The 25,380-nt window shown below is 35.8% G+C and overlaps 1 protein-coding gene across 2 annotated transcripts; it reads left to right on the top strand.

Annotated features, from left to right (window-relative positions):
* Positions 1–1,492: 1,492 nt before the first annotated feature.
* On the top strand, positions 1,493–7,214 carry LOC108460775 (UDP-rhamnose/UDP-galactose transporter 4-like). Of its 2 annotated transcripts, none has more exons than XM_017760421.2 (6): positions 1,493–1,699; positions 2,782–3,013; positions 5,239–5,423; positions 5,503–5,703; positions 5,923–6,084; positions 6,606–7,214. In XM_017760421.2, exons 2-6 carry the CDS (start codon positions 2,884–2,886, stop codon positions 6,927–6,929), a joined length of 1,002 nt encoding a protein of 333 aa, XP_017615910.1. In that variant the 5' UTR covers positions 1,493–1,699; positions 2,782–2,883; the 3' UTR covers positions 6,930–7,214. The 2 variants fall into 2 exon arrangements, with proteins under 2 accessions (XP_017615910.1, XP_052880153.1); XM_053024193.1 differs by lacking the exon at positions 1,493–1,699 and adding an exon at positions 2,042–2,130.
* The last annotated feature ends 18,166 nt before the right edge of the window (positions 7,215–25,380 follow it).

Here is a 25,380-nt window from a genome sequence, read left to right as displayed (position 1 = left end):
TGCCTTTATTCTGAAAATCTTTAACCATCTTCTTCTTATGTGCATACTCAAGGTAAGAGAGAGACATTTCAAGGCTGGTTTCAAGCTCTAGTGAGCCGCCCTTAGCCGTTTCTACATCTTTGGTAGCCTATTCAAATCTCCGGTAGGAGATCTTGGTAGGTTTTGTTGATTTAATCTTTAGTTTGGTAGTTTGTTAGGGTAACTAATTGTTTGGTTGTGGAACAGTAAGCTATTATTAACCATTTCTACGTCTTTGATAGCGTACTCGAATCTTCGGTAGGAGATCTCGAGTATGTTTTGTTAATTTATTCTTTAGTTCAATAGTTTGTTAAGGTGACCAGTTATTTGGTTGTGGAACAGTTGGTCACTAGTCTTGTTTTTCTATTCGAGCTTTGTCTATATGTCGAATTCTGACCATTTTTCCAATAAGACAAGGTTTGATCAAAATGATAATTTTTCTATCCTTTGTGTCGGATAGAGGTTTCCTCGAGTCTCGGAGACTTTTTTTCTAAGCCTATTTTTGTCAATTCATTTTTTATTTCAACTTTTGGTTCTTGTGCCTAATGTCATCTTCACCAAGTGTCATTTTGAGCCTTTTGTCAGTGGTATTAGCGGACCAGTATGGTAGATGGGATCATATGCATTTATATAGGCCCCTATATAAATGGTTGATGCCTTTTAGTAGAATGTATATGAATTCCTCTTTACATGGTAATGATCCCTCTCCTAATCCTACTTTTAGATGGTTTAATTGGTGCTCATTTTTAGCATTTGGTGGTGTTTATTACTTGCTTTTCTCCTAGTATATGCTAGGATGTTGTATTAGTTCAGTTTTGAACATCCCCTCTTTTGTATGAAATGAAACCATCTTCCATCCTAAAAGAAGTTCCCGTGAGCAAATAAAATAGCCTGAACTCGACATTCATGGAAGTGAAGCTATTGTTGTTTACACTTTACATAACTTTTCTTATGACACACAAGCATGAACTCATGTGATAATTTATTAAGCCTCTAAACTCGCAAATCATGAATATTGAAATTACTCGAATTTAATAAATAATATTAAAAACACTATATTTAAGTTTTTTTTAAAACCCCTCATTATGGGTGTCATTTCATACATACATTTTATTTTCATAAATTGTATAATAAATTCTATTCCTAAACCAATTATTAGATATGAAAAGAAAGCATCAAAAATTGGGACCCAAAAGAAATGGGTAAATAATAAGCAACCATCAAATTGTAGTAATCAATTTCCTTCATTTTCATTATAATCGAGAAATAATGCATAAATTGGAATTTAAAATAATGAAAAGAAACAAGAAAATGACTAGTTGAGGAAATAAACACATTTATGCAAAGTTCTAATCTTGTTAAATAATAATGGCCTTAAAAGACATTTATTATTATTGGACACCCAAATTCCATAGTAATAATTAAGATTGATTTTTTTTTTATTTACTTCTCTTGTGTCTAAACTCTATTTATCTCTCAATTTCCCCCTTTTTCCTAATTGGTGGAGACAATGAACAAGAAACTCATTTGAAATCCAAATATAACAGCAAAAAGATATTTCTCTCTCTTTAAACTTTTTTTTTTATTTTTTTATTTTATAAAACCTTTCTTATTTACTCCGCAAATCCCGAGAGGACTTCATTTAGACTCTCTGCTTTGCTTCCTCTTCTTCCTGTCCCAGGTTCGTTAAATTCATTTCTTTTGCTTAATTTGGTGTAATTTTTTTTTTAAAAAGTTAGTTCCTTTTATTTTCTAAGTATGTTGTGAATCTATCTTTCTTTTTTTCTTTTTTGTATATTATATTTCCGGTTAATGCATTGTTATTCTGATTAATTAGACCCCTTTTTTTTGTTTTCAATTTGCTAATTTTGTATTGAAATTGCTCGTGATTTTTTTTTTCTGTTTGAGAGATGAAGCGTAATTAAGTAAACGTTAAAGAATGATGGATCAGCTGAGAAATAACACTTCTTTTTCCATTTTTATATGATCTATTTTTTTAAAAAAAATTTATAAAATCTAAAAAAATTATCGCTTTTTTTCAACTGAAAATTTTGGTATCAGGTTTTATTAGTTTAGATCTTGGCAAGCATTTCAAATTTTGTAGATGGAAAGGTTTCAACTTTTGATCCCGTGCATTATTTATTATTATTTGAGATAGAAATAGAGCAGATAACGGGTGCCCAAATAAATAAAAATTTGTTTGATTAATGAAGGAAAAAGCAATGAAGATGCCCTAGTTCTCGCATTGTTTTCTTCTTATTGCCGAGATTTTAATGGAATAATGAAATTTGGATTTTGATATCAAAATTCTAACTGGCTTAAAACTCTTGATTTGAGACTAGTTACTGGAGAAATTTTTTGCATTTCATGTTTTAATTTGATTGTATTTGACAAATACCAATCTTAATAAGTAAATTTTAAAGTCTTAAATTTAGTCTTGACTTTTCAAAAATTTTAAGTAGAAACGGCAAAAACCCAGATCCAGCTTCTTTAAATTATTCTCAAACTATAAAGTTGAATTTAAATTCCTCTGATGGCGGTTTCCCAACAGATCTCTCCCGGACTTGTAAGAGATCATTGTACCTGTTATCTCTTCCTCTAAAATTGTTTTTGAAAATATATGTATTGTAAATGTATGCTGCTAATTTTTTTCTGTTATTATTATTCCTGAAAAAGGAAACATTCTTCATTGTCTTTAATACAGGAGGATGCTAGTTTGTTCTTCTTTAACCTTCTGATTTTCCAAATAATTTGTTGATACAGGTATAGCTGCTGCTTATTTTTGACACCTGAGCTTCGGTTTCTTCTTGCATGAAAATTGAGAAACAAAGACTCTGTTTGATTATTTGAAGACTATAGTTAATAATGTCCTCTGTAAGCAAGGCTGACAGGAAGGCAGCGCTCGATGTGGCCTCATGGTTTTTCAATGTTGTTACATCTGTGGGTATAATCATGGTCAATAAAGCCTTGATGGCTACATATGGCTTCAGTTTTGGTATGTTTCGAGTGAACATTTTACTTGCAAACTTTGATAGTCTTTGCCTTTTCTAACAATCACTTTTTTGGTCCATGGATATGACTACATATGATCAGCCTAAAAGGGAGAAACAGAGTAGCAAGAATAATAGTTTATGTAGTAACATACATTGATTTGGTTTTCCTGTTTTGTTTATTAGAAAAGGAAAAGCATGGAGAAATCTATGAAGTTGATGATCTTCCTATATTCTTTTCTCCTTTATATACTCAAAAGTAATAATTTTTGACTAGTTGATTCCACACTCCAAGAGGCAGATCTCAATTGGAGCCTAGCGGAGCCATGATTTTGAAACTTTTTTATACAGATTTTATCTCAATAATTTCGACATTTCTTATAAATAAATTAGTTAGACCCCCTCAAACCAAAATTTATGTTCATATTCGTTATTCTTTACGTATGATGACTGTCATCTACGGGATATTAGTAATAAAACTTTTTTGTATCTAAACCTTATCAACATTACAACTATTAACTTGGTTTTCTTGTCATAAATGATTTTCAGTTTAAAAAGATTAAGTTTGTCAACACTATAGTTTCACAAACATATAGATTTAAACATATAGGAGTACTATAATAGCTAAAACCCAATTGGCAACTATTCTAGTTTTGGGACCCTTTTCTTTCTTTTTTTCCCCTTTCGAAAGTTCCAGTTGTATCCTGCATGCTCTTTGAAAATGTTATACAGCAAAACAGTTAACATCATTAGCTTAAGTACCTTTTCATTTTCCATTATTCAAAAATACCATGTAACAAATTAGAAGGTTTCAACTTGTCATATGAAAGTCTCTATTGTATTGGTCTAAATTTTAATTTTATTATTTTAAAAATATTACCTTTTTATGTATATCTCTTTTACGTTAATACTTTAAATCATTATATATGACTTCATAATGTGTTAACACTGTAAAAGATATAATAATTTTAGTTCTATAAAGAATGTTCCTACTGATTTGCAAGTAAAAATCATAAGATCTACTACTAAATTCTTTTCGCTATACTTTTACATATAGGATACTTGTAATTAAGTTTGCCGTCATATGCTACATCTAAAAATATTTTTGCTATTGTTAATTGAATATACTTCAACCTTGTCAAAGTTTAAAGTCAAGATCCATCATCGATCAAATCCATTATGATTGTAAATTTCTTGACTGTTAACTGTACATTTGATTTGCAGCTAATTTCCTGACAATCTCAAAATTTTCGGAACATCCATCTTAAAAGATTACCACCTTAAACTTGGCCAAACTGTGTCTCTCCAATTTTTGGTTTAGGTTTTGATGGACACAGCTTAAGGCTTGTTTACTTTTGGAAATATTCCATTTTCATTTTAATTTTATATCTCAAAGATAATAAATAAAAAATCGGTGCTAGTTAAAATTCTTTTTTCCTTCAATTTCTAGAAAGGGTTCCATAAATTTAGCTCGTTTCTTTTTATTGATTATATTTAGATAAACAGCAATGGAAAATGGAAAATAGTTTCCAAATCTAAGTTGGCCGAAAATTTTTGGAAAGGCTAAGTAGCTGTTATGGACATGAACAGATAGTTGAACCATAGAAGAAGATATAAGCCAAATCTTTCTATATTGGAATAGACAATTTTGTTTAGAGATATGATATTTATGTGGAAACATATAATGATTGATATTGCTTAACCCTCTGGACTTATCTCAGTGATTGAAGTTATTTGATGATATTTTGAAGTTTGTTTTGACAAAGTAAATATGCACATCTGGTATTTTTTTTGTCTTATATGGAATCTAAGCATATTTTAAACAAATATTGTAAAAAAAAATGGCCATATGCGTATAAGAAATTGATTGGAAGATAACAAACCAGTTTTTAGCATTACCAATATGCAGAGATATAATGCCTTCATAATGGGAGAGCTATTATGAGTGGCTGAAGCTATCATTTTCATTATTTTCTTCTTCAGCTTCTGTGTGAAAAGACCCAAATGAGCAGGGTTCAAATCCTTGAATGGGGCAGGGTAAGATTTGTGAGAGAAACAAGAGCTACCTCCCATTGTCTAGCTGAAATTCCTTAAATACCAAAAAAAAGACCTTACATATAAAAAAATAACATGTTTTGACTGTATAAATTCTGATGAAGCATGTTGATTTTAAGAAATTTTACCTTTCCAACAACGCTGATGTTGTGCCCCGTTTAATACGTTGCTGCAGCTACAACATTAACTGGTTTGCATTTTGCCACAACAACCTTGTTGACTGTTCTTCTTAGATGGCTGGGTTACATTCAGGGCTCTTATCTACCATTACCCGAACTTCTCAAGTTTGTCTTGTTTGCAAACTTTTCTATTGTTGGAATGAATGTGAGTCTGATGTGGAATTCTGTGGGCTTCTATCAGGTCAGTTTTTGCAACTTAGCTATATGTTTGATCTTCTGGAAGTTATGTTACATATTTTTTGTATAAAACTTATTTGCAGATAGCAAAGCTGAGCATGATTCCAGTATCATGCTTTCTGGAAGTTGTTTTTGACAAGGTCCGCTACTCAAGGGACACAAAGCTTAGCATACTATTAGTTCTCGTTGGAGTTGCTGTCTGTACTGTTACAGATGTGAGTGTCAATCTCAAGGGTTTTTTAGCTGCTGTAATAGCAATTTGGAGCACAGCCCTCCAGCAGTATGTAAGTAGATCTGCAATACTATCCTGATTTTACTTAAGGTGCAATAAGTTGGAAGAATATTTTGGATAGTACCATCAAATAACTTTGTGATTGAACAAAGTTCAGAATGGATATGTCACAAGCTCAATCCATTCTATAAATGAAACACCTGCCATACCTTATTTTGTTACATGGATTGATATATTTGGTCTTTTCTTTGTTTCTTATTTATTTTTGCAGTATGTGCATTTTCTTCAACGCAAGCATTCTTTAGGATCTTTCGACTTATTGGGACATACTGCTCCAGTACAAGCTGCAAGCCTGCTCTTAGTTGGTCCTTTTGTGGACTACTGGTTAACAGAGAAAAAGGTTTATGCCTATGACTTCTCTGTGATATCAATGGTAAGGTTCTTATCAGTGTTGACTAGATTTTTAGTTGGTAACAAGACCGCTTCTCTGCTCCATTTCCACCTGCATGCATTCTCATGAAGTCAGTGCATCTGATTCTTTTTTTTAATGCATGTTATGTTTATGCCTTGAAATTAAATGTTGGGAACCACAATATTCTAGCGCTTCATTCCAAGCAAACTTTACTAATGAAAAAGCGGAAATATTTCTCAAGTGATACTCTCATTGCCTAGGGTAGCTATTTCACTACTTCCATCGGATTTAGCTTAGACTAATGATGTAAAAGAGCCAGTTTCATTGCATTGAAGTTGCTATCATCAAGCTATATTAAGTGCTTTTATAATGTTCTTGAAGAAGCTTGACTCGTGGATATGCATTTTTCTTTAAAAACCACCAAGTGTAAAGAATGATTCTACCTATGTGGATGAAGTTGTCCATAATTTTTCTTTTTTTAAAAAATAGAAGCTAACAATAGCTTAATCATGAGCTAATCTAAATGATATCTCTGCTTGCAGTTTTTCTTAATCATGTCATGTACCATTGCCGTTGGGACCAACCTCAGCCAATTCATCTGCATCGGCAGGTTCACGGCCGTATCATTCCAAGTGCTTGGCCATATGAAGACTATTCTTGTTCTCCTCTTAGGGTTTATTTTCTTCGGGAAAGAAGGTCTCAATCTACATGTAATTCTCGGTATGGTCATTGCAGTCGTAGGGATGGTCTGGTATGGTAATGCCTCCTCCAAACCGGGTGGAAAAGAACGTCGGATTTATTCAGCTCCAAACAACAAATTACATAAACAGGAGTCATCGGATTCCACCGAGACAGAAGAGGTCTGAAAATTCATTCAAGGGTTTAACAAAGTAAAAGGGAAACGAAAGCCATTTTTAACTAAGTCAAGCAGATTCCGGGAATCTATTTTCACCTAGAGGATCAAAGTTCCAATTTATTACTATATTGTTTTTTTTTTTTTCACAAATCATGGTTTATCATTGTGTTGTTGTCCTTTAATTTATTCAAGTGAAAAGATGGTGTTGAGAGAGGGAGCAAATTCCCTGTAAAAAGGGTATTTTTTTCACTAATAATATTTTCTATAGTAATTTATTTCCTTGCTTTTCTATCTACTTTCTCTGATTTTGATAATTAAACCAGGTTTTTGATATAATTTATTCATTTGTCTAATAATGTAATTTACTTGCTTGAATTCGAGTAGCCTCAAAATTTAATTTACTAAATGCTTTTATTTTTAGGTTTAATACCTAAGTTGATATAATGTGACCATTTTGATATTATTATAAACTTGTTGAGATTTAATCGAGATTTTAGAGTTTATTTAGTGAAAATTATAATTAATTAATAGATTATTTAGTGCCAATTGTGGATTTATTTGTTTATGTTTTTAATTTGTTGGACAGTTTCATGGGTTTAATTTTTCTTAAAATTTTAGGATTGATTTGACGAAAGAAAGCTGTTAATATTATTTATTAATTATAAATTTTTATCAAATCAATCCTAAAATCTGAAGTAAACATTAAAAATTTTACACTTTTATATACTAAAATGTATAATTTTTGTTAAATATAGACATTATATTTGACAAAAAAAACACAAATATCACATTAAAAACAAAATACCAAATGATGTATTAAGCATATTTATTACATCTATAAGTGAAAATATAGGATGGGAATTTCATCGAATAATTGAAAATTTTTCAATACAAATAGCCTTGTAATTTAGAGCTAAGCTACTTGTTTTTTTTTTTTTTTTGAAAGTGTGGCAAAGTTCAATCAAAGTACAAATACAAATATATGTTTGAATAATTGCAAGTATCAAACTAACTATTACAACACAGACTGTATAAGGAATCACAAAGTAAAATCAAACCATTACACAACACAATCGGACTAAGAACTTCTACAGTCCAGATTAAAGCCAACAAACTGAACTAAACTCACATGGTAACTGCATATAGTTAGACTTCGAGACTCGAGCATAAAATTACAAATGGTGAGTTTGGAACCTATGTACTTAAGACCTAGGACCTCCACTTTTCCCAATTGAGCCGAGGCCTACTTGGTAGAGCCAAACTAATTGTTGAATTTCATAAGTCTAATTTAGAATTATTATCGATAAATAAATAAAAAAGTATAAATTTTAAATTTAATTAAAAAAGAATACATATATTCTAATATAAAAATATTTTCTAAATAAGTAAGAAAAAATAAAGAAGGGGAATTGACCAGAGTTGACCAATTCATAAGCAAATCTACAGATGCATGATGACCAGATTTGATCATAAATTCCTTTGAAACAAATGAAAAATTTAGGATAGAGGGGGGAGGGGGGAATGATGCATTGATATCAAAGGAGTTAATATGGTGGTTAAATACAGCCATTAATGGTATTGGAAATCAGCTGCACTGCACTGCACATACATGCACTAAGTTTTTGCATCACTTCAATTCATGTGTTTTAAGCTTTCTGCATTTATAGCATTTAGGTTCTCATTATTTTTCACCTTGGAACTCAGGCAACTTGAGGCTGAGGCTTAGGGAAAGGTTGAAGAAGTGGTGGATCCTCTCATCGTCTTTACAAACAAATCCAACCCATTTTGTGTGAAATTTTACAAATATTTATTCTAGTCAAAGTCGGCCTATCAAAGCTTATTTCATTATTGGAATAACTTCCAAAATGCCAAATACAAATTTTTATAACCCAAAGTGAAATAGACACCAAATGACCAAATACAAGCAAAACCATCATACTTAATATGCCCACAAAGAGTTTTGAATCAAATATATGTATATTTCAATGAGAGATCATAGAAAGTAGGTATGACATGATATGAATATAAGGCCCAAAATTTCAATATAAACAAAAAAAGGGGTGTTTGAATGTGGAAAATAATGAAGGGTGGGGGCGGTTCCCCCACTTCAACTCACCACACCTTACCTTTGAAGCCATCATTCTCATCTCTTTCTTATAACAAAGAAAGGCCCAAAATGAACACTTTGAGACCCACTCCCTTTGCCCTATTTTTCTATATAAAAATTCTCCTTTCATTTAAATAATCTAACCCAAATTTTCTGTAAAACTATATCTTATATACATTAAATTTATCTATATCTGTCAGAAAGTAAAATTTCATGTTGAAGTTTTGTAAATGAAAAAAAAAAAAACTAGCACTATCAAAGTTTTACCCGTCAAATTTAATCGAAATTTAATATCATCACCGAATAATAAAAGTTATTTTTATATAATATTAAAAGTGAAGAATGAAAATAACACGATTTGAACTGTATCAAATTAATATCTGATAAAATTTTATCTACTCCTCTATACAAGCCAAAATAATAATTATGCCACATTTATAAATAAAAAGATTGATTAGTTGTTAGGGTATTTTTTTTGAAGTTTAGACCTTGTTTGATGTTTGTTAAAATTTCATGTTTTTAATTATTTTGTTTTTAATTTTTGATAATTCATTACAAAAGAAGTAAAAGAGAATTTTTTCATAAGAAAAGTGTGGAAAATAATAAGTAGACATTCAACGAATAAATTTTTAATTTTTTAACTTTTTGAAATAATGTGAAATATTTATTTAAAAAAGGATAAACATATAAAATTATTTTTGTTTATTATTTAAATTTTACATTTATTAAACGGACAATTTTATAACTTAGATTCAATGCTAAAATTTTCAGCACTTAATTTTTAGTTTGTCAAATAACACCTTAGTTGGTATTGTTTTAAATATAAGAAAATATAATTATTTTTATTTTATAATATTTTAATATTAAACAGTTCAACTGTATATTAATTTTGACGTAAATATTATTTTTGTATGAAATAATTAATTAAAATTGTTTGAAAAATATTGAAAAGGAAATGGTTAAAACAAAATGAAAATGAAGAAAATAGTGAAAATTAAATAAAATGAAATTATTTTTAGTACTTAATTTAAAATTTTAAAAAATAGTTTCATTCATAAAATCTTATCATTATTTAGTTTTTGGAAGATAAATTGTGTATTTTTAAACTAATAAAGATCAATTTATTTTTCAAAACAGTCTCACGACAATTATAGCTTTGTTGATAAAAGTGTCAACAAGGGAGGAGACAAAAAGGAAAAGGGTTGGTGATGTCAAAGAAGGTTGGTTTACTTAAATAGACAGAGAAAGAAGGTAGGTAAAGAGTAAAATAAGATAGCAAAGGAGGATGAAAAATGTATAGTGCTTAACACTACTAAAAGGCTAAAGGATCAATCCCTCATTCATCGTTATATAGGGTATTTAGGGCAAATGAGGTCTTGTGCTCAATGAGAGACCACATCACCAACAAATGCAGGACATGGTGATCATAACATTGGTCAAGTGATAAAATCATTGTACGTGGGTTGTCCTCATGCATGGCACTACTCTAACATTCCTTTTGTCGAAACCATTCCTTGATTTAAAAATTTTAAAATTTTAAAAAAGGGGTAATCGACTTTTGAAAAACAAATGCATGGAGTCGCCACCGATCTTTTGTTTTGGTGTGATCGGATCACCTAAAAATTTGGTTATTTTAATAAAACATTTATGATTTACTAAAACAACAATTTTGGTCTACAAAAATTTTAGAAAACCGGCTCGGGAGTCGGTTACGCATGAGGAAGGATTAGCACCCTCACTACGCCCAAAATTGGTACCAAATCGATTAAATATTGTCCTTATGTCTAAAATTAAAAATGTTTTTGAAATGTGGCTTTTTTTAATAAAAGTTGAATAACCTGAGTTAATCGTCAAAAATTTTCTTGTTTCGATGTCCGAAAATTTATAATTCGAAAATCACGAAAGGATGCTCAACTATTTAGTCCAACGAAAAATCGAAACCCAGCACAGTAGGGCACGATTCTTTGAATTCCCAAACATTGATCATTGCCTCACTTTGGAAAATACGAGTGAAATCCCGGAGAGATATTTGATTATTTGATCGACGGAGATTGCAACCCAAAGACGATAGGGCACTATTCCCTAATCGCCCAAACATCAAACACTTCTTTCTTTTTAAAGGGTTTTTAGAAAACGTGGATGAAACTTCAAAGGGATCTTGATTGCTTAGAATAAATGAAAAGCGCAACCCAACACGATAGGGCACGATTCTCAAATATCCAATCATCGAACATCCTTTGTTTTGAAAGGTTTTAATAAGCATGGGTGAAAACCTAAAGGAATATCGATTGTTTTGAGCAAACGAGAAATCACAACCCAGCATGATAAGGTATGATTCTCGAATCATCAAACACCGAGTATTGCCTTTATTTGCGAAAAATCTTATTTCGAGGTAACAACATGTCATACCCGGTAAGTTAGGGCACCACACCTCGTATCTCCAAAAATAAACATTTTTTTTTAAACTCACATTGTGATTAAAAGGAATATTCCATTATTTAGGTTAAATAAAAAGAATCGAAACCCAGTAAGTTAGGGTACGATTATCTCGAATTACCTAATACGGAATATTACTTTTATGAAAGAATTGTTTTAATATATTGAGTAAGAAAAATAACGTGATTTAAAGTAAAACATAAAAGCAAATTATAATATTAATGTGAATAATAACATAATAGGTGCGACAGTGTCAAAAATGATAATATGAGTAATTATAAAAGATGAAGTAATAGCAAGACTAGTAATATGTAAATATAAACAAATGCATGAGGAAAATGAAATGATCAAGACATAAGCAAATTAACGAATAAATGAAAATGAATAAAATATGGAACAACAAAAATGGCAATGACAATGACAATGATAATAATAATAATAATAATAATATAACGAGAAAATAATCATAATAATATATGAATTTAAAAATATATATATATATATATATACATACATATACCAAAGACATATTCATAATAATAGTATTGAATATTAAAAGTATATATATAATAGAGACAAAAATATATGCATAATGTAGTATTGAAAGTATTTACATGGGATAATGTATAAAAAACATATGAATAATGTGATATTAAAATATATACATAAAAATATAATATATATATATAATATAATATATACATAATATAGTATTAAAATATATATAATACATACACATTAGAAATAATAATAATAATGTTACAAAACAATTATTAATAATACTTCATAAATATATACATACATATATATATATACATACATATATATATATATATACATATATATATATATATGTTAAAAATAAGTACATATTAATATTAAGATGATGATAATATTAAAATAACCATTGATAACTTTACATATAAATATATACACATATAAGTATGATAATGATAATTATAATACTAATACTAATAATAAATAAAATAATAGTAGTAAAAATAAACACATTAATAATCATGAAAATAATGTGTACATGAAAATAATAATGATATGATAAAAAAACGATACAATATAATAATAACGTAAAGAAAATAAAATAATAATATTTATAATAAAAGAAAATAAAAGAGTGTATTTAAAAGTATATATATAATATTATTTGAACTAATATTAAAAATTAAAGTAGCAAAGATAATATAAAATCAACTTAAATTAAAAAGAGACTAAATTCAATTAAAAGCGAAGTTTTGGGGCAAATTTAAAATAAAATAAAAAAGAAAAGGGCCTATTTAAATGCGCGTGAAACAATAGAGGGCCTAAAGTGAAATAACCCCCTTTATAAAATGCACAGCATCAGCTAGGATTAAATTGAAAATTGCAACAAATTTTGGTGCCAAATTAAAAATAAAAAATAATTTAATTGCAAAGTAATAAAAAGCGGAGGGGCTAAATGCGTAATAGCCCCTCCAATGAAAACACGCGGATCCTGAAGTTGGAACAGGTCGGGTCGCGGGTCGGCCATGGGTTAAGAGCCAAAACGACGTCGTTTTGACATTAGTGGCTTAAACCCAAAACGACGTCGCTTTGATGGGGCTATATAAGTCAAAATTCCTAAAAAAAACTCATTTTTCTCATTTCATAAAAAAAAAACTAACCCCTTTCTCTCAAACTCTCTCAAGGCCTTCTCCCTCCGACCAAACTCCGGCTCAAATCGCCGCCATCCGCCCCGGCCAATACTAGTTCTTCTTGTGGCGGAAATTTCAAAAGCTTTTTTTTTTATATTTCTTATATATATACATTGATATATTTTAATACATGAATGAGAAGAGATGAATTCGAATAATAAAATAAAAAAGAAAAGAAAAAAAACCTTAAGCCGGTTTGCACTTCTTCTTTTTTTATGGCTTTGTTATTATCTTTTTTTTGTATTGCTTGCTGTTTTTTTTTTAAGAAAAATCTTCAGAGAGATTACACTTTTTTTTTCAATCTCTTTTTTTTTATAAAAAAACCCCCTTTTTATAATATTCTTATTTTTGTACCAAAAAAAAATCTGGGATTTCAGGCTTTGTAGCCTAAATACCATGGATTTGCTATCTATTTCCTTGTTTTCTTGCTTCTTTTTTGCCCCTTTTTTTGTTTTTTCTTCTTTTGACTTTTGCAGGTGTAAGTGGAGCAAGTGGAGGTGGCTAGGTTTTTTTTTTTCTTTTTTTTTACTGAAAATTAGTTAAGGTTGTGGGCTAATTGGGCTTTTAGTGTTTTAATATTTGGGCTGTAATTGGGTATTGTATTTATTTATTTGGTTTATTGGGCCCCGGACAAAATTTGGGCCTTACAGCTGCCCCTCTTTGCTCATTGTCGTGTAACGAGAATGGAGCAAAGACTATAAAAAGGACCAAATTTGCCCGGTCTGGTTAAATCTCAAAATCTTGCTCCTCATCTTCCCTAAAGGTATTCTGATGTCTTCAGGAGTGCCAAATTTGCTATCTTCAACTTGCTTCTTGAAAACTCAGGAACACTGATCTGTTATTTTCGATCTGCTCTCTGCCGCTACAGAGACGTCAAATCTGTTATCTTCGAGCTGCTCTCCATCGCTACAGAGACGCCAAATCTGTTATCTTCGGTCTGCTCTCTGCTGCTACAGAGACGCCAAATCTGTTATCTTCGATCTGTTCTCCGTCGCTACAAAGATGCCAAATCTGTTATCTTCGATCTGTTCTCCACTGCTACGGAGACGCCAACTCTGTTATCTTCAATCTGCTCACCGCCGCTACAGAGACGCCAAATCTGCTATCTTCGATCTGCTCTCTGCCGCTACAGAGACGCCAAATCTATTATCTTCGATCTGCTCTCCGCAGCTACAGAGATGCCAAATCATCTTCGATCTGCTCTCCGCCGCTACAGAGACACCAAATTTGTTATCTTCAATCTGCTCTCCGCCGCTACAGAGATGCCAAATCTGTTATCTTCGATCTACTCTCCGCCGCTACAGAGATGCCAAATTATCTTCGATCTGCTCTCCGCCTCTACAGAGACGCTAAATCTGTTATCTGTTTAAAGGAAGGTCAGATCTATTATGCTTTAGCATGTTACCCTACTGTTTAGGGGATAAAGGCACATCGATCTTCATTGTCCCTTGAAGGACTTAACCTGTATAATGCATATGAGTTCATGCCTAATGATTAGGATGCCATGACTCGAATGAGCCAAATGCTCCTAACTAAATGAATGATTACGAATGTATAAATATCATGAGAGTGGTTTCTTTTTAAATGTTTAAGGTATCGTTGCTAATAGTTCATCCGGGTTCTATCATCGATGCACTATCATGTCTTCCTGCTTAGTCGTTATCTTTGATAGAAGATTCAAAGAAATAGTCACAACTTGGACTATTCTTTCTCCAATGTTTCCCGCTTTTGAGTCTGGTTAATTCTGCCTAGTGGCCCTGCTTCAGGTCATTGTACTGTTTAGAAACTTTCCAGAGTAATATGCATAACCTCTTTTATGTGAATGTTATAAGTCCAAAAATCGTGATTTCAACAAAAAAATGCTCGAAAGAGATTATCATAATGGACAAGATGGAATTTTATTGAGCAAAACTTGAAGTGAATACATTAAACAGGACAACAAATCTGGTAAGGCTCAAAATAAAATGAGGAAAAGGTGCCCCAGATATCACAGCACGAGCTTCACTATTCTAGTTTCTCAAAGGCTCATTCAAACCAAATGTATGTTCAGGAGATCCCGCGTCTTTTGTTGATGCTCCAAGGTGTAACATTCTTCTGTCTTGTTAATTTCGGGAGGACAAGACTGTCATATGCCCCATATTCAAAATTTGAGCTGCCCGTTTTCGGGTTTTCAACTCAAAGGCCCTTTTGGTTCCAAAGTGCCCTTTGCGGGTTTTCACCTTTGCCTTTTTTTTTTTTTTACGAATTCAAAGCGCCCTTTGCGGGTTTTCACTCTGGCCGCCCTTTCTTTAGGTGAAATACTTCTTGACCGAATCTGAGTTTACAGGATTGGGTAAGTTTCTACCGTCCATCTCGGCTAGAATCAATGCTCCTTCAGAGAAAGCTTTCTTCACCACGTAAGGCCCTTCCCAATTAGGCATCCATTTCCCTCGAAAGTCCTTCTGTATGGGAAGGATCTTTTTCAAAACCAAGTCTCCGTCGTGGAATTCTCTAGGGCGAACCTTTTTGTCATAAGCTCGCATCATTTGCTTTTGGTACATCTGACCATGACGGATAGCTCTTAACCGATTTTCCTCAATTAGGTTCAATTGATCATATCGAGACTGGATCCATTCAGCTTCTTCTAACTTTAACTCTGACAACACTCGAAGAAACGGGATCTCGACTTGATTGGCAACACCGCTTCCATTCAGTAGACCAAAGAAAGGGTTGCCCAGTTGAAGTTCGACCGACGTTCGATAAGCAAAGAGGGCAAATGGTAACTTCTCATGCCAGTCTCTGTAGGTTTCGGTCATCTTCCCCACAATTTTCTTAATGTTTTTATTGGCCACTTCCACTGCCCCATTCATCTTTGGGCGATATGGTGACGAGTTGTGATGTCTGATCTTGAATTGACTGCAGACTTCCGCTATCGTACTATTGTTCAAGTTTAATGCATTGTCAGATATAATCCTTTCTGAAATTCCATATCGACATATAATCTCCTTTTTCAGAAACTTGCTCACTGCTGACTTTGTCACACTAGCATACGAAGTGGCTTCTACCCATTTGGTGAAGTAGTCGATAACCGCGAAGATGAACCGATGCCCATTGGAAGCTTTCGGAGATATTGGTCCAATCACATCCATGCCCCACATAAAGAATGGCCATGGAGAAACCATGACATGCAGCGGTGAAGGAGGCACATGAATTTTATCTCCGTAGATTTGACACTTATGACATCTCTTAGCGTAATTGACACAGTCTCCTTCCATGGTGGACCAATAGTACCCGAATCTCATAATTTGCACGGCCATTGTAAAGCCATTAGCATGTGTCCCATGACGCCTTCATGGACTTCTTCCAAGATTTTCTTAGCCTCTACAACATCTACACATCTTAGTAGCTTTTGATCCTTTCTTCTTTTGTATAGGATATCTCCATCTAAGACATAGTCGATGGCCAATCTTCTTAGCGTTCTTTTGTCATTCTCGCTTGTTCGGTCGGGTATTCACGATTCTTCATGTATTGCAATATATCGTGATACCAAGGGTGATCATCTCTCTCTTCATCTTCTTCAATATTATAACAGTGGGCCGGAGTTTCATAAATGCTCATTCGGATGGGTTTGACATATTCTTGTTTGTTCACCTTGATCATGGAGGCTAAGGTAGCCAAAGCATCAGCCATCTGATTTTCATCTCATGGAAGGTAGTGGAAGGTAATGTCATCAAACTCTTTAACCAATTCGGGACCGACTTAGATAATCGATTAACTTAGGGTCTCTGGTCTCCCATTCTCCCTTGAGTTGATAAATCACTAGCGCAGAATCTCCATACACCTCTAGCACTTTAATCTTGCATTCTATAGCTGCACGGACTCCCATGATACACGCCTTGTATTTCGCCATGTTATTCGTACAATCAAAATCCAATTTACTAGTGAATGGATAATGATCTCCATTTGGGGATACCAAGACGGCCCCGATTCCATTGCCCACAGCATTTGACGCCCCATCGAAGTTCAATTTCCAAGGAAGTTCTTCCAGGCCACCTTCTTCAATGGTAGCAACACACATTAGGTCTTCATTCGGGAAGTCAAAGTTCAAAGGTTCGTAGTCTTCCAAGGCTCTATTGGCCAGAAAATCTGCTATTGTCCTTCCTTTTACTGCTTTCTGGTTCACATAGACTATGTCGAATTCAGAAAGTAGAATCTGCCATCGGGCCATCCTTCCATTCAAAACTGTTGACTCCATCATGTACTTTAAGGGGTTCAATTTTGAGATAAGCCAAGTGGTGTGATATAACATATACTGCCTCAGTCTTCGAGTTGTCCAAATTAGGGCACAACACAACTTCTCTATCGGCGGGTACCTTACCTCACATTCTGTGAACTTTTTACTGAGATAGTAAATAGCTTTTTTTTTCCTCCCCGACTCGTCATGCTGTCCCAATACGCATCCCATGGAGTTCTCGAATACTGCCAAATATAGTATCAACGGCTTATCGGGTTTAGGTGGCATCAGCACCGGGGTGTTGGATAAATACTGTTTGACCTTGTCGAAAGCCCTTTGGCATTCTTCATTCCATTCACCTGAGTTATGTTTATTGAGGAGGCGAAAGACAGGGTCACATTTCTCGATCAGTTGTGAAATGAACCGAGCAATGTAATTTAATCTTCCTAGAAAACCTCGAACTTCTTTCTGAGTGCGCGGCAGAGATAGCTCTTGTATGGCTTTAACTTTGTCTGGATCAATCTCGATCCCTTTCTCACTAACCACGAATCCGAGCAACTTTCCATACTTGGCTCCAAAAGTACATTTGGCGGGGTTGAGTTTTAGCTGAAACTTCCTCAACCTCAAGAACAATTTCCCCAGGACTTGTATGTGCTCCTTCTCTGTTCGAGACTTAGCTATCATGTCATCAACATAGACCTCGATTTCTTTATGCATCATGTCGTGAAAAAGGGTTACCATAGCTCTTTGATAAGTTGCCCCTCTATTCTTCAGTCCAAATGGCATCACCTTGTAGCAGAACGTGCCCCACATAGTTACAAATGTGGTTTTCTCCATATCTTCAGGATGCATCTTAATCTGGTTATATCCCGAAAAACCGTCCATGAATGAAAACAGTGAGTATCCCACCGTGTTGTCCACTAGGGTGTCGATATGAGGTAGTAGGAAATTGCCTTTTGGGCTGGCTTTATTCAAATCTCTGTAGTCCACACACATTCGCACTTTTCCATCTTTCTTAGGGACAGGGACGATGTTGGCTACCCAATCTGAGTATTTTACCACCTTCAGGAATCCAGCATCAAACTACTTTCGAACTTCTTCCTTTATTTTTAGCAAGACGTCGGGCCTCATTCTTCGGAGTTTTTGCTGAACAGGTTTACACTCTTCTTTTATGGGGAGTCGGTGCACCACGATGTCAGTGTCCAACCCGGGCATATCTTGGTATGACCATGCGAAGACATCTTTGAATTCTTGAAGTAATTCAATGAGGTCTCGCTTCATCTCCGCGGTGATACATGTTCCAATCTTCACCTCTTGTCCTTCTCCTAAACTCACAATTTCGACTGATTCTTTATGAGGTAAGATTTGTTTCTCGTCTTGTTCTACCATCTTCAACAAATCATGAGATAGGTTACAGCCTTGGTCATCTTCAAAATCCTGAGAATCATCCATACACACATCTTGCTCGAAAAGAAATTCTGAGTCGCTAGCAGTGTCACTCGTATCATTAATATCTGGGGACCTGTTATGAGGACGAAGGCAGATACAAAGAATCAAAAGAATTCGAAACATTTATTTACGTGATATGATTATGAATGACGAATGAAAGAATATTTACATGAATGTTTCAAGAATAAAAGAATTCGAAAGTAATCATTTGTATTGTTATGAATGGAATTGAAAAGAGGAGATAACATTTGCTCAAAAATGATAATAACCATGCATTTTATTGAAATGTCATTTTTAAACATCGGCCTATTTCATAAAAGATTCTTATTACTCCTAGGCCTAGAGCAATAAGTGTGTTTTGGACATTACTCTGAATCCGTTCTAAAAGCTACAGGAATCTTTTCCGCAGTCCAGTTGTCCAGAACACTTCCAGGCTTGCAGAGGCAAATGCCCGACAAATTCTCTCTTCCAGTCTCCTCTTCGCATATGACGTTGATGTCCAAGCTTTTCAGCCTTTCTTCTATAGCTCCCGTCATTGGTGTGTTCCTCTCGGGATGAATAATTCCCCCGGACACAAATGTTTTCGATATATGAGGGAATGTCATTGGTTCCCACTTGATTTCCTTCCCCGTTAATCGAGCTCTTCTTCTTTCTTGCTTTTTTTCCAGCTCCCTTCTCTTTTGTTTTGCATCCAGCTTAAATCCTAAACCGAAGCGGTCTCTCTTTTCTTTCGGTATTGATGTTTTAACCCTTCCTTGCAGATGTTTCCCAAGTCCCCTTCCGGGTAGGGCCCCTCTTCCGATCATCAGCTAGAGGCTCATCCTCGTGATTTTGGACAATTTTGGCACCAGAATTTTGCTTCCCTCGGTGATGAACATCGCATTAAAAAATTCCAAAGATCGAAATGAGCATTCGATTGCTTCGTCATCTATCTCCAAATAGGGTGCATTATTGCTCACAGTTGCAATAATATCCTCCTCAGCCTTGATCGTTATCAATATCCCTTCCGATACTAGCTTCAATTTCTGATGCAACGAGGAAGGCACTGCCCCAGCCGAATGTATCCAGGGCCTTCCCAACAAGCAATTGTATGAGGGCTTGATGTCCATTACGAGGAAATCCACCTCATATGTGTTTGGCCCAATCTGAAGAGGTACCTCGATTCTACCCATCACCTTTCTCTCCGTGCCATCAAATGCTTTTACGATGTTCTGGCACTCCTTCATGTGAGAGCTGTCTATAGGTAATCTATTCAGTATGGTCAAAGGCAGGACGGTCAAAGGCAAGACGTTCAAAGTTGACCCATTGTCAATCAGTACGCCTGACAGCGTGTACCATTTACAGCGCGTGGTGATATGCAAAGCTTTAGTCGACCCCATCCCCCGGGTGGTATCTCGTCGTCATTAAAGAAGATATAATTGTCGGCACTTATGTTGTTCACCAAACGGTCCAGCTTGTTAACGGAGATGTCATTGGCAACGTATGTCTCGTTTAAGACCTTCATTAGCGCGCTACGATGAACTTTCGAGCTTAGAAGTAAGGCTAACACCGAAATACGGGCTGGTTGTTTACGTAGTTGTTCCACCATGCTGTATTCGCTATGCTTTAGAAATTTTAAAAACTCCTTGGCCTCCTCTTCATTAACTGGCTCATTAATAGGTTTGGTTGCTTTTCCCTTCATTTCCTCAACCACCTGGGCTTTTCCTTTTGTGGGCTGCACCTCCTCATTCACCGTATCGTAACGCCTCCCGCTACGTGTATAGAAACCCTTGTCTTGGTCCCCTCTTGAAGCGTCAACCGGGCTCTCCTTTCCCGGCATCATCACACTGCAATCATAATTCCATAGGACCTTTTTGCTGTCTTTGTAAGGGAAAACTGCAGGTCTTTGGATTATGACCCTCGGTGGCATTTTTACTCCGGCTTCATTATTTTTAGGTCTCGAAATGATCACTATGGGATAGTTAGGCGTTCGATTTTGTGCCGTCGATTCTCCCTCCGATGCACATATATCTCCCTCTACGGGGTTTTCGGTCTCTTCATAGAATTCAATTTCTTTATTGTTCATCATGTTTTGTACTAGGGCTCTGAACTCCACGTAATCTTGGATTTCATGCCCCACCTTGTCGTGAAACTCACAGTAGTTTCTCTCTTCTTTGGATTCTTCCCTCGAGTCTAACACAATCAATCCTCTCTTCGCCATCTCCTTCCATACCCGCCTCAACGGGGTCTTGACTTCTGCCACCTCATATTTGGTCTTCTTGTTCAAGCCTTCACTTATCTCATTCACTCCTTGGTCGGTATGATTGGGGAGTGGGTTTCCTGCTACATTGGGCGTGGCTGGGTCATCAAATCTTACAATCTCCACCTTAATGAGTCTTTCGACTACTTTCTTGAATGCAGTGCAATTCTCGATTGAGTGCCCGGTAATTCCCGCGTGGTATTCACATTGGGCGTTTTTGTCATACCATTTAGGATACGGGGGCTGCAGTGGCTCTAGGTAGAAAGGGGATACTACATGAGCGTTGAACAGGTTCTGGTACAACTCCCTATATGTCATGGGTATAGGGGTGAATTGTGGCCTTTCTGTGTTCTTTCTCGAATTGGATTCTTGTCTTACAGAGCTTTGTTGATTGGTAGTCACCGTTTTGGGTTGATTCACGGTAATTGACTTGGACTGCCCCTTGTTGAATGTGCTCGTGTTGTTCACTTCATTGTCCCTTTTCCTTGGGGCTGACTTTCTGGCACTCTCTCCCGACTCTATTTTACCGCTCCTCACAGCATTCTCGATCATTTCCCCCATCATCACTATGTCGGAGAAGTTTTTTGTGGCACTTCCTAACATATGGGTGATAAAAGGGGCTTTCAAGGTGTTGATAAAGAGCATTGTCGTCTCCTTTTCTAGAAGTGGCAGCTGAACTTGTATGGCCACCTCTCTCCACCTTTGTGCATACTGTCTGAAGCTTTCATTTGACTTTTTTTCCATATTCTGGAGAGTGATTCTGTCAGGGGTCATGTCCGTCACATGATTGTATTGCTTCATAAAGGCCTGAGCCAGGTCCTTCCATGAGTTAATCTTGGCTCGGCTCAGTTGATTATACCACTTAGACGCCGCTCCAACCAGACTATCTTGAAAGCAGTGGATTAGTAGCTGGTCATTATTAACATATCCCGTCATTCGCCTGCAGAACATGGTGATGTGGGCTTCAGGGCAACTTGTTCCATTGTATTTCTCGAATTCAGGCATTTTGAATTTAGGGGGGAGGACTAAATCTGGGACCAGACTCAGATCTTTGGCCTCAATCCCTTGATGATGATCCGCACTCTCCATGGCTTTGAATTTTTCCTCGAGCTATCTACAACGTTCTTCCAATTATTTTTGTGAATCCATCCTCACATTTTCCTCTTCAGCAGCTTCATCCAAGTCGGGAACGGGCGGATAGTTCGGGTTGTTGACAAAGTTAGAGCCTGAGCCGGCTAAGAAGTTCATCAAAATTGAAGCTCCAACCTGAACTTGCTGGGGTATGATTGTGACCGATGGTTTTTGTAGGTTAATCTCGGGCTTCATCGATACATGCGTCGGAGTAAAGCCAGGGGGTATTGGAGATCTTCATTCGTTTCCTCAACTTGGTCCATGGGGCCCTTTCCCTTATCCATTCCTCCCAACAGCAATTTGGATAACTGGGACATCATTTCTCTCTGGGACTCCATTATTTGCTCCTTCATCTCTCGTTGAATCTTGGCTAGCTGCTCTTCTATCTGAGACTGCATTTGTTCTTGCATGTCCTTTTGCATTTGCTCCAATTTCTCGTGTCTCTTATTCATTGATTTTTTTCTTGTACCATAGGAGTGCGTAGTTGGTTGGTTTTCGTTAGTTTCCAGGTTACTGAAATAATTTTTAATTAATTAATTAAAAAACTCTTATGGCCTTTAATGCATAATGATATGATGTAATGCAAATGCATGAATGTAAATGAGGCATCAATTTTGATTCAATTGCCCTTAGAAAATTTCACTCGAAAATAAAATCTTTTACATAAAGTCGAATTACAAATAAAATTTTGCTCTAACACTTAAAGTCCTAATTTTTCTAAGCAACGAGGCCAGCTCTTGTCCGCTATCCGACTCCAACTCATACTTCACGCTCAGTATGTCCGCTTGAACCGCTAAAGTTTGCAAGTAGTCTGCTACCTCCCGAATTTGGGTTATGGCTTCCCCCATAAGGTAATCTCTGTTTCTGACTTGGTCTTGCACATGGTGAAGCTGCTCTTTCCAACGATCTTCGTTTGCCTCGAAAAATTGGATCCGCATCTCACAGTTCTACAGTGATGCCTCTAACTCTCCTATTCTTCCTTTCATCTCTTCTATCTGGCTCAAGCTTGCCCTCAGCTCTATTGCGGTGTTGCGGTTTCGGTACTGATGCAGAGACTTCTCGAGTTCTGCCACTCTAGCCCTTAGTTCACCTCGCTCGTTTCTGCTTTTCGACAGACTCTTCTCCAAATCTTCGTTTCGTGCCTGAGCTTCTCAAAATTTCCTTTCCCACCGATCAGTATTGGCTTTTTCTTCTCGAATTTTGTGGCACCATTGTTCGGAAGTCTTACCTAAACCCGCAGTCCTCATAGATAGGCGTAGCTTCTTGTAATCTGTCTTCAAGCTGTTTAGGTCTTCTTCGGCCTTAGTTTTTCCTTTTCTCCATTTCTCAGCCTCTGACTTCAGAACATCAGCGTCTAACCTTAGATGTATTTTCTCTTCTTCTAACTGTTCGATCTTCTTCCTGAGCTTCGAACTCTTTTTCTCAAAATCTTGCCTTATAATTTCCAATTCTGATGGAGCGATTTGTAATTGTTCCCCGATAGGTCGAGCATTCTCCAAGCTTGGCCTAGGAATATTATCATTAATCCTCTTTCTAAACCACTCGCTATACTCGGGCGTTACTATGGAACCGACGACTAACCTCTTCATCCAACAAGTTTGCTTCCAAGCATCCGATAACTCCCGAACTCTCTTCTTATAATGAGCACCTTTAAATGAGAATTCACTCTGAGCAAGCCCATAGGTCGTGGGTACAAACTGCCTCGACTTATATTGCCTCAAGGCTAACAGTGGAGTATACCCGGTAGCTCCCCAAATTCCTAACAATGGCACCCAATCGAAGTTACCGCATCGGTACATGATCTCGTCAGGAACCATCCAATAAGCTCTCCACTCGATATCCCCCTCCTTGAGGTTATGAAGAATGTCCATCCACTTCTCCTCCGAGATATCCTCTCTCTCAGATAGTCGCTTCTTCTTTCAATGGGAAATAACCCTCGGAGAAGACTCGATAGGAAACTTTGTCTACCTTCCAAAAGTGCCCATGGAACCATGCCATCAATAATTGTGCACATCCAATGAATCGCCCTTTGCTTGTCTTCCTACATGAGCTCAAAGATCTGAACGTTTCTGCCAATATTGCCGGTACCGGGGTGATTCCCTTTTCAAGGCGATCAAACAAGTCAATGACCGCCTCGTCCACGTGCCTCAAAGCCTTAGGAAAGATCACTAATCCGTAGATGCTTAAGGCAAATATATCAACCCTCTTTCTTTCATCTAGATGTGTCAAGATCAAATCTCGCAAATTCTCCCAAGGGATACATTTGCTATCTCTTTTTTGCCGAATCCGAGTAATGACCCAAGGCTCGCTCATCCCAGAAATGCTCATCAGTTTCTTCATGAAAGTCTGACTATTAAAAACCCGAGCATAAGTCTTCCGGACTTGAATTTTGGGACACCTGAGCAAAGTAGTGTATTCCTCCATGGTAGGTACCAAATACACTTCTCCAAAAGTGAAACACTTGTACGCAGAATTCCAAAACTGCACCAAGGCTCAAAACAAATTCTTATCCACTCTAATGTCTAGCAGGTAGGATACGTCACCATAATTTTGGTAAAACAATTGCTTGATTCCTTCATTCCAACTAGCCTAAATGTCTCTCAACTCTTGCAGCTCGTTCTGAACTACATTGACGCGAGTGAAATCTTGCAACTCCGATACATACCCTTCTGCCAAGCTATCCCCTCTCTTCGATTGCAGCCTCTCTGACCATGCACGAACGGCCGCATTATCCTCGACTTTACTAAGAAATTCATTCTCCATGTCAAATTTTTCTAACTTAGTAATTGAATACGGATTAACGCCTCCTTTAGTATGCAATGTTATGCAAAGAAGACAAAACCAAACAAAACACCGGTTAGTGTCAAATAATAGCGATAGAATGCAAGCACATAAACGATAATTATGACGCATATAGGGGTAAGTACTAAGGCTCGACGCGGCTTCATCCAAGGATGGTTCCTAAGGTTTACTATATGCTGTTTAGTTCTAGAGATAAGGTACCCGAACCAGCAGATTCCTCAATCCTCACCCATTATAGGCTCATATGGACCAAGTTTAGTTCAGGGGAATACATTTCCTTGTGCCCATGTGGAAGTGAAAACCTCACGAAGACATAAGTACGGATGTATTCCGGAAGCGATCCTCTAGCCCATGTGGAGGTGAAAACCTCACGAAAGCATAGTTTCTCACTCCCAC

The sequence above is a fragment of the Gossypium arboreum genome, chromosome 2, assembly GCF_025698485.1.
Source record: "Gossypium arboreum isolate Shixiya-1 chromosome 2, ASM2569848v2, whole genome shotgun sequence".
Taxonomy (NCBI): domain Eukaryota; kingdom Viridiplantae; phylum Streptophyta; class Magnoliopsida; order Malvales; family Malvaceae; genus Gossypium; species Gossypium arboreum.
This window is presented reverse-complemented; position numbering and strand designations above follow the sequence as displayed.